General features: G+C 37.7%; 1 protein-coding gene across 7 annotated transcripts in view; it reads left to right on the forward strand.

Annotated features, from left to right (window-relative positions):
* Nucleotides 1–12,305, forward strand: part of LOC104631559 (hypothetical protein) — a 54,902-nt gene that overhangs the window by 8,272 nt on the left and 34,325 nt on the right. For all 7 annotated transcript variants that reach the window (XM_075765556.1, XM_075765557.1, XM_075765558.1 and 4 more), the window contains 3 exons: nt 1,082–1,262; nt 8,593–8,743; nt 10,874–11,001. In XM_075765556.1, coding sequence (XP_075621671.1) covers nt 1,082–1,262; nt 8,593–8,743; nt 10,874–11,001 — 460 coding nt within the window. The remainder of the gene's footprint in view (nt 1–1,081; nt 1,263–8,592; nt 8,744–10,873; nt 11,002–12,305) is intronic.

Raw genomic sequence — 12,305 nt, forward strand, 5'->3', positions numbered from 1 at the left:
AAACTTCTTTGTCTAATCTCTAGTTGTATTTTTTCCCCTAAATGTTCTTCTTTCTATTCTGGTTCAGTTACAATATCTTTGAAATGTAAAGATCTCATTTTAAAGGATTAAGATGTGTGATAAATCTCCAGAGAGTGGAATTTATTTTCTATATATGTAGTTAATTTGTCTATTAAACTTTTTGTATTTTTAAATTGAAGCAGGTGAGAAATTTCTAGATTCTTTTGACATTCTTGCTTCAAATGCAAAACATCAGGCTTGAAATATGTTTCAAGGCTATGCTTTTGTTATTACTCCTTGACAAAATTATGTATGACTTGTAGTTGCTGAAAACTTTCTGGTATATACTATACAATGATTGGAAAAGTACAATGTACCAGATAATGTGCAAAGATTTTCAATAAATTGCATAAATTATATCAGCAGAGTATTTTATCATCGTTCTGTTGTTTGCTAAGAGTATGTCCATGTGGAGTGAGAGGTATAGTAGATAATAAATAGCAATATCTTCCTTCAAGTAATTCTGAATCCAAAATGGGAGACATATCAATAGTTAATATAATACTGTGGTGTTAGGCACACTGCAAATAGGCACATTAATAGTCAAACAAAAAATTCCTTTATTTATCCAAAATAACACTTATTTTCTGACATTAATTGAATTGAAAATTGCCTTGATTATCTCTAAATCCTCTGTTATCCAAACATACTCAATATCCTATATTCCACTTGGATAATTGAAGTTTGACTTTGCACTGTTTTTAATGAGGTATAAGATTTAACTCATTTGCCCATAGTTCACATTTTAGGAGGGATCAAAGGAAACCAAATTGATGAATGTATAATTAAAATCACATTTATTTCTCTTCATGATTTCCCTGAAAATACCATGCTGTTGATGAAAGCACTTTTATAAGTAGTTGTATGCATCAACACAATTTACTGTAGATAATCCTTCCTTTGAAGGAAAACCTTTAAACTCGTGTGTCTTTTAATACAAAACAGCGTAATGGTAAACTAGCCATGTTTAAGTTCCTTTTTTCCCCAGTTTAATCATATTTCTTTACCATAATCTCCACAGGATGGCTTGATAGTAGAAAATATGCATGATCTTCCTTACACAGTGTGTCCTGGGCCTGAAGTAACCGCAGCAATGACAGTCATTAGTGCTGCAGTGAGACAAACGTGCCCCCATCTTGCGCTGGGTGTCCAGATCCTGTGTGCTGCAAACCAAGAGGCGATAGCAGTTGCTCTTGCTGCAGGTAATAGAAATGACTCATCAGTTACTACTGTTGTTTGCTATGGCATTTACTCTCTGCAAATTGTGCATTGTACTAACATAGATACCATGAAAAATGAGACATGAAAAGCTCACTGTACCCTGAAAAAGCAGAAATTAGATTTTGAGAAAGATGCCTGCTTGATTATAATAGATGATACTTGTGCACTGCTTCAGTTGGAGGCAGCTAAAAATCCCAAGGCCGCTGCTGCAGCTTTCTAGGTGAAACCTGTCTAAATATAATGATTAGTTTAAACCTACTCATGTCTGAAAGCCACCTTTGGTGTAACTCTATTTACTTCAGTTAAATTATATTTGAGGATCAATTTAACCCACTGTGGTCGAGCATCCTGTTTCAGCATCTAATTATATGTTGTTGCTACTAGTGTTATCCATTAAAACTAAGTTTTCGTTGCCTTTTTTAATGAATGGATGGAATTAAGCTTTTTATCTAATAACAAAAAAAATTGAGTGTACAGCTAGCCAAACTACTTAAAATTAAATTGCATTTGAGGGAATTAAATATAAATTAATCTATCTTTATTGCATGAACCCTAGACTTGCTAACCTTTCTGCTCCTACTGCTTGGTGAAGCAATTTTAGTTTTTCATATGTAATATTCCATGATTTAAAGATGGAGGCTGGTTTAATATGGAAGGCTTGTACTTCCTAAACACTTCATAAATTGAGGGTTAATGCCTGGTTTTACCCAAATTGCATATGTGATTACAGTAAGGATGCACATTTTTGAATGTACAAATCTTAAAAACAAGCAGAATTTTGTAAGAATGCAAAACTAAAAGATGCTGGTGTTAATTGAAAGCCATACTTCAGGTAAAATAATGTAGGCTAACTTATCTGCAAATTATGTTGGATATGTTCTATAGGTCTTAAATTTCTTTTTTCTTGGGGGAATTCTTGTTCGTAGATGTCTTTTGAATTCAAATTTGTTTGGAGTGCTTTAAAATCAGAAGTTGCCATTTTCAAGGTATCCAGCTACTTGGCAAACTGACAAAACCTAATATTTATTGCTGCAGTAGAACCTATAGGAAAACTTAAAATGCTAACAGAACCAAGCTTTAGTTTTTAGGGATTGTATGCATGTGGGATACTTGAGGCACACAGGCATTTGCAAAAATATTTACACTTCTTATTTTTAAATGCAGTAGTCAAACTGTTAGTTTTGCATCCTTTTAGGAGCAAAATTGATCACTAAATAAGGGATATAGTGTGGGGACAATGTATTGCTCTTACCTCTCAGCAATTATTAATGAGGGAGAAAATTCCTGGAGGGCTTGGGTTTTGCTCAGCTCTACTACTGTTCTGCACTATTTGCTCTGTAACTGGAGAACACCAGCTATGAAGGGCCTGTGCTTAATGCATTTCATTGCACTTCTCTAAAAATGATTGTCTCAAGTTCATTGAACAGGAAAGCAAAAGAAAAGAAAATCACTTTAAGCAAAACCATAGTAAAATGAGTGCTGCTCTGTAGGTAGCAAATCTTTGAGTAGTTTTTCTTTAGCAACTTAGTAGTGGCTTTAATGTCAATACAATTTTAATAGGTGTCTATTAATAAAGCATGCCCTGTATGCTTTTGCTACAAAAAATACTTGCTGAAGGTCTTTTAGCTAAAAAGCATATGTAGCATCTCCTGCTACTATGCAGTCATTTCATTTTCCCTGTGGAAACTCCTATCTCCGGTAGAAATAACTGCTCTGAAGAGAACTGCACAGGGAAAGTGTAAGTGGTCTCTATGTGAAGGTAATTTTGTAAAGGGAGAAAAAAAGTCAGCAGGTCTACAGTGTGGCTAGAAGGAGCTCAACAACAGTAACATGTGATTATGCTAATAAACATGTTGTGGGTAGCCGAATAGTAAGAGATTAAATTACTGAATTTTCCTAGCATATTGACAAGGTATTGGATAAATCTGAAAATAACAGTAATAAATCAGGGGATGAGGCATCTGAGAAAGTGGAGTATTTTTTAATTTATTTTGGTTCTTTAGGAGACATACATTTATTCAATTAGGCACCTAAAGGGAGGAATGCCAGCAAGAACATGTTCATTCTGGGTGCTTCAGCAAAGGTATGGGGCAGTGGTAGGAAAATAGTGGGGGATCTTGAGGAAAAAGGGAACTGCTGTGTCTCTACTCTTCTGACAGAAACAAGCAGTTCCTCATGTTATCAAAAAAGAACTATTGAGCCAAAACAGTTGTTGCCAACATCCTCCCAGCTCCAAAATGTTATTGCAGACTGTTAGACCAGTGCTGAATGCTCTTGGTTCAGCGCATGGACAGGCCCACCACAGGGGGCTGAAGGAGGCGGTTGCCCAAGGGCAACCATCCGGCAGGCCATGGCCTCCTCCTGCCGTGGGCCTCGTGGCAGGGCCCGTGTTCTCCCTCCCTCTGCCCCACGAACCGGCATCGCTGTGTCTGACCTTTTGCTTTCGCTTTTGACTTCAAGAAGTTATGTTGAAAGCTGCCAGATTTCCTCCTGTTCCTCAGGGCAGCTGTGGCAATGTCAGCCCACTCAAAAATGGGTGTACACAAATAGTGAGGGAGATTCATGTCACATCTTTCTTAAAATTAAAGTCCTCTGCTGCTCAATTTTTATACTCTTCTAATGTAGGCATTTTAATTTAAAATACAGTAATGTCCCTAAGGAACCATAGACTGCAAAACATAGAGGCAATACAGAATAGTACAGTTTTGTATTTATATTTTTGACTGGAAGCCATCTTAATTTCAAATACTTATTCTCAGAAAAATGACCCTTCTTAACAGTTCATTTTAATGACATCCTCCAAAGACTGTATTATCTTTCTTTCTTTCCTCAAATGCTCTTTGTGGAGAAGCAAGTCAGAATTTGTTTGCTAGGGTTACTTTTCAATTGGTTCATTATTAACAGGTGTACCATGTGTTTTTTAGAGGTGTATAATTTCCTGTTTGTAGTTTCTGATTTAATTAACTACATGTGCTCGAGAGTGAAACAGAATGATGTATATGAGCAGCTTCTATGAGCATTTGTAGAGGAGATAAAAATACGAATGCTCCCTAATTTATTTTTGTTTAGCAAATATTACTGGTTATCATTTCTCAGTGCTTGGGAATGTCCACAATATGTTCATTAAGTCTGGGTCAGGTTTAGGCACAGTGTTTGGTTTTCCTTATTTATCAGTGTGTCTTGTTTCCTGAAGTTAACCATTGTGTTAATTTCATGTACTCATGTTTGTTGTTGATCTACTTCCAAATTATGTGGCTTTTCTTTTATTGAAAGTTTGCTAACTGTGAAGCACTATTCATATCAGAAGAGACTGTTGTGTCTAAAGGAATTGCCCAAAAGCCCTCAGCTGCTATTTGTGTTTTTCCTTGTGTTAGTGAGATGTTTTGCTTGGTTCTAATCTACCAGTGTAGGTCTTTGCAGAGGAGATGCAGAGCCTTTATAATAGAGGGTGTATATGCTGGTGATATTCCCTTTACTATTTTGCACTTCTGCGTGTTCTCCATTACCAACATACAGCAGTGAAAGAAATAACTGACCCATCATTAACTAATGGAAACAAAGTTAATGGTCAGAAGGATTTCAAGAAATACTGCCATTGTGGAATATTGGCCTGGCCATCTGCTGATCTTTGAGGCATAAAACAGTCCCCACAGCTGTATCTCTGAACACTTCTGCTATTCCAGGTATCCCTCCCTGTTGTATCTTGACTCCACGGGGTGGAAACCCAAGCACATGGGCCAGAATCAAGTTCTGCTCTTGTGTTCTGGTCAGAGCTTCAGTCTGGGGACCTGGGAGGAAGGAGTGTCAGGTCTACTGTAGAGTGTAGCCTCCCTATACCTGGGTGAGCCTGTGTTATACTCATCATGAATCAGCGCTCAGTTTTTAAGTTTATCTTAGCTCATAAATTTAGAATAGAATAGTTAGTTGGAAGAGACTTAAAATAATCATCTAGTCTGACTGTATCTCCACCTGACTGAAACTGCCCTTTTTTCCTTTAAGGATCACATTACTGAAATCTCATTTATGAATTAAGTCTTCATCAATGATAATGACACAGTTGGTAGCTGATTAAGTGAGGCTTCATATCAGAAGATGTACCAGGTACCCAGATATCTCCATGTCTTTTAGAAATACAGCTTTGTCTGAGACAATTCTGTGCCCTCACCACCAGCAGAGATATCCTCCATGGGAATTCACTTGCTACAGCCCTTGGTACTGTTTAAGGTGGGATAGAATTGGGCAGAATTGTGTGCTGGTTTTTTGGGTTTTTTTAACTGCCACCATACTAATGCTGTGGTGGTGTGGAGGCAGCTAAGCTGAGAACAGCAGCAGGGGTGTGCATGCCTTGGGAGCATCCGCAGGTGCTGTGGAGCAAGGCAGTGAGCGCGGTGGGCTGCTGTGAGCTCTGCTGGAGATGCTTCTCCCAGGCCTGCTATTCATGCTGAGCATGGAAGGAGCTGCTGCAAGACAGTGTCCTGAGTAGTAAAGGGTCTTCGCAGCATGAGACTGTATGCTTCTATTTTCAATAGCAGGCAAAGTCGTTACTCCTCTGAGTTTTCATTTTCAGCACAAAATCAGTCTTTTGGATTCTTTTCGGATTAGGAAGGCAGGAAGAGCTAGGAGCCAGGATTTACTGTGTGTATAAAACAAGATGCCACCAGTAGAGTTAGCTGCTGCATCTTGCCTTTATGTGAAGGCAAAGATGTTTGCCTCAAGTCCAAAATTCAGCAGCATCCAGGAGCTGCTGCCTTGCAGAGGCCAGGTCTCATTTCTGTGAAAGCAGTAAATCCTAGCTCCTGGCTAGTCCTCTTGACTTTATAACTGAAGGAGGGAACATACCTGAGACAGTGAATTGGATGCAACCATTGAGAAGCCCTGTTGTGGGGTGTTAAAATGCAGGGATATGCATATTTGCAGCATTTAAGATGGATAAAGTAAAATTACTATTTCCTCCATCAACTCAGTCTTGCAATATTTTCTCACCCAACAAAAGCATTTCTGTCTGTCCTTTTTTTTAATCATAACTTATCATGGAAAGGAAACTAAAAAATAAAGCTTTTCTCTACAATTGATAGACCTTCACAGCTGTTTAGGTAAAGCTGTTTAAGTAGGATTAAAGTAAGTGGAGTAACATTAACTTTTGAAAAAGAGACAAGCTCTAGTTCCTTGAGCAGGCCCTGCAGTGGCTGGTTACTTGATTCCATGTTCTTAATATAGTCTTGAGGTTCTGTTTATTAGGTTTTGTTGGAAATTTCCTGTTCTTGTTTTCCAGTGAGATTACAAATTTTTTTTTGTTCCCATGCAAGTCAGAAATGGAACTAGCCATTAACTATTCAACGGCTATTACTTTTCAAGTTGCCAAATGTGAAAATAAGCAATAGTATCATTCTCAGAATTTTATGAGTGTAAAAAATGAATTCATTAGCGGAATCTGATTATGGCTTCATAAAACAGAAGGGTAATGATTTGGTGCCTGCACCTATTACACTTGGTTAAAATTTGTATTTTCATAGCCCCCAAAAACCCAGAAAGAAAGTGCAGCCTTGTTAAACTAAGTGCAATCCTAATGTTTAGCAGAAAGTCTTAAATACCTCAGTTAAGGAAAGACAAACCAGGCATCAACAAACAACATGTAAGCAGTGACTTCAATAAATGAAATTACTCAATGAAGAGCCTCTGTCCTGAGTTAGGCATTATGATTGCTGTGAAAAATGGAACATATCTCTGGACTCATCAATAGTGTTATGATTAGAGGAGGAATAGTTTTTCCTATTTAACTCTGAATTGTACTGTAAACTTGGGTGATTTAAATAGAACATACAGTTTTTGTTCCTAGATGGAGAAATCACAATCTGGCTATTTGGACTGTGTTTATTACCCAATGTCTGCTAGCACCTGTAACTATACTTGTGGCACGCTCTTGTCTTTGGGTCCCAAGGAGACTCCATGCTTTCCACCCCCTAATCTCAAGGCACAGGACAGCTCGTTTTTGATTTGACATCCTTCTGATGTTTCTTGTTAGCTGGAGCCTGTGTTGCTAAGCCGTACAGGTTTTTCTCTATCAGGCATAAGCTTCTGTTTCTGCAACTTCAGGGCTTTTGGAATGAAACTGAAATTATAAAATAAACAGGCACCTTATCATTTGGTAAATACATTTTAAAGATTGTTTATGTTTACATTTGAAATGTGATAAGGTGAGGCCTCTTTGCCTAAGCAGTTCTCTGGTGGGTGGGATTGGATGGATCCTTGATGGCTGCTTTCACATGCATTGGTTTCTGTGGTGTGATGTCAGCTCTAATTAAATGTGCAGCTGACTCCAAAGCTGGAGCAGCAGCAGAGCTTCAGAAGGGCCAGGAAGAGACCTCTAAAACGAAAGCTGCACAAGATGAGTGCAGAGCCTTTACATGTATGTTAAGTGACAGGTGAAATAACCTTCAAGACTAGGAAGGACGGGACAGAAGAGGGAAATACAATAAGGGAGTCTGAATTCAATCTTGTGCCTCACAGCTGTGGGCTTATTACACCATGGCCCATGACTTCAGTATTTCAACACAGGTATTTCAAGGCTGTGCAGGGGGTCCCTGAGGGTAGATGAATGGCCTGTGTGAAGTCATTGCTGTTCATAATCTTCCTGTAAAGTATCCACCCCACAAAACCTTCCTAGTGCAAAAAGTGAATCAATATGGCGAAAACTGTTGCTAAGACATTAGAAGACTTAATGCTATTCCTCTGCATCCGTGTCCTCGGTGGTTTTTTTGACCTGGTCGCCAACTTCAGGCATGTTTAACAGGGGAATAGATGTTGGGAAAGAAGTAGTGCAATGAAAGAGTATCAGGAAAGAGAGGAGAGACCCAATGTAATGACCCTTTTTGGAGAGAAGACACTTCATTAGAACAGAGGAGCTGTGTTTTGACCTACCTGCTCCTCTGTCGGCATGTGCCCACTGGCATGTCATGACAAGAGGCAGGTCAGGGTGTGCAGCCACCTGTTTTGTGCTGCACAGGAACAAATTGATAGGGGCTGAGAAAGAGAAGGGAACCATAGGGACAGGGAGAAGGCTGGTGGGCTCCATGGGAGAGAAGGGAGTTGAAAGTACTAAGATGGAAAGAAGTAGTTGAGAGAATATGGGTGAAAATAAAGATTGTAAAACTTAAATGTGTGGAAAACCAAGATTGGTTAGTCTAGAGCCTATGGAACAACTTGTGTTGGGATCAAATAAAAGGGGCAGTAAGGTGAGGTTTTGTTTATTTTGAGTATTTCTGGTTTTCAGTCTTCAGTTTTAACTAAGATATTGCTATTATTTTTTTTTAGGTCTTGATTTTATCCGGGCTGAAGGGTTTGTGTTTTCTCATGTTGCTGATGAAGGGATTATAAATGCCTGCGCAGGTAGCCTGCTACGGTACAGAAAACAAGTTGGAGCAGAGAACATTCAGATTTTTGCTGATATTAAAAAGAAACATAGGTAACTACAAGCAATATTTTATGTAAATATGAATGTTATAATGATCTTATTTTTTCCATTTTCTGATTTTTTTTTTTAAATGCCTACTTAGTGTCAGGAGACTTAATGATATAGGGAGAACTTTATAGTTCAAGGAAAGTCCCGCAGTGATATTAAGGTATATGTTTAAAACCAAATTTGCACCTCTAAGCTGCAGGTTGCTGCATCTGTGAAGTTTGCAGTTGTTTTACCTTCAGGATTTATAAATACAGACTGTACAAGTTTTGCATCTGGTATTAGGTGAGATTTTGTATACTTGTGTATATGCCTATTATGTTTAAAGAAATTTTGTTTCCAGAGGCAAGGCATCCAACATTGTTTTTAGTTACACAAGCAGTTGCCGTATGAAAGCATCCAAATCATAATATTTTGGCATTTTAAAAAGCTATTCTCTTTTTTCTCCTTCATGCCAATAATACTGGTTTCTTCTACTTAAATCAGTGCTGTCTATGTACGGATTATGTTCTATGATTATCAAACAGAAAGAACTTATGACAGATGAATCCAGTCTCTTTTCTGCTGATACTTTATCATAACTGTCACATGGTACTTTCAGCTATTTAGATGTCACTCTTTGGTTGTTTTTTTCCCCAGAAGAACTGCTCAAGTGTTATGTATTATACATGCTAAATAACCTAATTAAAATGTTTGTGTGTAGTATGTGGATAATCATGAGAATAACCAAGTCTGGAAGATCTTAAATACCTAATAAAAGGTAATAAATTTCAAAATAGAAAGGAAACAACGTAGCATGGTCAAATTAAGGTTTTAAAATCTTTTCAAGGTAGTTTATTTCTAATGATTTCTTTAGGTATATATGTAAAAAAAATACATTGCTTTAGACTTTTTTGTAATAAATTGATTGTATCATGATTTTTTCCCTTTGTCTTGACAATTGATGAATTGGTATTTGGATTATACTTACTGTTGTTCAAAGTATTTGCTTCTTAAAGGAAAAGAGGCTGTTTTTTCAGGCAGATTCATAAGCTGAAAAGGAGGTGTTAAAGGACTTGTAGGTTGAGTTTTTTAATATAGAAAAATATGCCTGCCACTGAGAGCTGCTAGCCTCCTTTAAATGGGGAGAAACTATTTTTGTAGTCTATGTGCTATGTTATGACTACCTTCCATGCCCTAGTTTTAGGGTGCTTACTACTCTTAAGACCCATTTCATCCTCATTGTACGCATTAGGTACTTAGGCCTGCCTTTCTCCAGAAAGGGAATTAGTGTACTTCCTTTTGCATTCATCACCATGAGTGGAATGCATTGTGCACATGTGCTGCCTCTATGGCCAGAGCATGGCCCACCCCCAACAGTGTTGTCCATCTAGTCTGATCTAGGAAAGAGGCTGGCTCTGTCACCACTCATCAGTGCAACATGTTGGCCATAGCCATTGTTTTCTACTTAAATGGAAATAGAGAAACAACAAAGTCAGGTGTTAAACCAGCAATGGCTGGAATTCTTTCAAAGTTTAGAACCATTTAAATTAAAAGCTGCTATTGCTATAGGTTTCAGACAAAGTGTGTCACCCATATACCAAAGACTGCTGTTGAAAAGCTAGGTTGGAGGTAATTGATGTTTATATCTGCTGTGTAAGATGATTCCTGTGATTATATCATAGGTAATAACTATACTTTCTGTTAGTTGGACTTTGTGAAATGAAGTAAAGGGTGTTAATTCTGTTCTAGGCAACAGAGTATGATTTATGAATGACTGCACATCCACAGCTCCCACTTGAAGTCAGAGAGCTGTGTGTGCTCAACACTTCTGAAATACAGGTGCTCGACATGTAAGCAGCTGTCTCAATTGACACTTGGTAGTTCACACTTAGCAATCATTCTTTAGAGACAGGAGACCCAGAGCAATAGACCGATCAATTATGGTTCCCTGATGGAAAAGATTGGGTTCTTTCCTCCTGTTTATATTGCAATTTTACTTCCCAATTTAAAACAGGACCCTTACCCTCTCACAAAGCCTGCCTTTGACTGTTCTGACAGCACGGAAGATGAAGAAATGCAGTCTAAACATTCAACAAGATGGATAACAAATGTGTGTGCTGACAGTAACCACTGTTATGTTCCCACTGTTTACAGTGCTCATGCCCTGACAGCAGACGTTGGTGTGGCTGAGACCGCTTTGGCTGCCGAGCTCTTCCTGGCTGATGGGGTTGTACTGACTGGCACGGCTACCGGATTGCCTGCAGATCCCCAGGAACTGAAAGGTGAGAGCTGTCATACGAAGGTTGGGCAACAGGCAGTGAATCAGCTTCTGGATTAATGTAGAAAGAAATCTATATATCTGCTGTTCCTTAAGGGGAAGAAAAGAAACTCTCACTGTAGGGTTTCATTTGATACAGCAGAACTAATGTGATTGACGTGCTATTCAGATTGGCTGTCATATGTTTCTAAACAACAATTTGGTGGGACAAAAATGAAAATTATTTCAAGCTTTTATGACACTGATGCTGGAGCTTAAATGAAAAAAGTATGTAAAATTATGTTAAAACACCTGTTCTAATTCAAAAAAAGTCTAACTATAAATTGTTTCATTGAAGGAGTTAAGCATTTTTATTTTTCACAATGAAAACGGAATTCCTACAAGAAAAGAGGCATTTTGATAAGGCAACATTCCAAACAGTAATACCAGGGAAAGTACTGCTTAGAAGATTTAAAAAAAAAATACAAATTTGTTGGTAGATAGAAAGATATTACATCAAAATAGTTTTTAAACAGTGTTGACTTTTTATCAAGGGAGAATCATTTGACCTATGAGTTCTGACCTTTGCAAAAGCTTTATATGATTTTTCATATTTTTATATTGGCGTAAGTTTGGGCTGTCTTCATGAAACTAGACTGCTCCCATGCTAGAATTAAAGTTCTGTCATGGGGGCATTAAATTTTCATCAATAATTTTAATTTAGATTAATGGCTTGAATTTTGAGAGTCTCACTACATAAAATAGAATGTGTAATTTTTTTTTTTAATTTACTTTTGCTGACATGCTCTAACTTAACATGTTTTGAAGTTCCAGTGTAGGGTGTATTGTATACAACTTATGTTAGCTGATCAGCATGAAAAACATACTTTACTTGCCATAGATATCTGGACCTGAAACATCGTTTGAAATAACATGAAATCATTCAGCATTTTCAGGGTTTATCTATATCATACGTGCTTAACAGCATTTAAAATGAATGTTGAACTTGTCAAAATGGGTTCTTACTACTTACATATTAAACTTTGTGACAAATAATAGGTTATAAATGACTATGCTTCAGTCACCAATGTTAAAAAGATGATGATGGTTTGGTGTGAACACTGAGCTCTTGAATTAGTTGGGTCTCTTGGTATAGTCAACTAGAAATGATACATGGAACAGGAGACCCTGAAAGTAAGGATTTCATAAGTCTTAGGGCAAAACCCTAGGTTAAACTCTGCTTTCACATATACATGTGAAACCTCCATTGATTTCCTGCATCAGAGAGCAAAACCTGACCTCTAGGCCCACATTTTTTTATCACAGGAT

The sequence above is a fragment of the Balearica regulorum genome, chromosome 13 (assembly GCF_011004875.1).
Source record: "Balearica regulorum gibbericeps isolate bBalReg1 chromosome 13, bBalReg1.pri, whole genome shotgun sequence".
NCBI lineage: Eukaryota > Metazoa > Chordata > Aves > Gruiformes > Gruidae > Balearica > Balearica regulorum.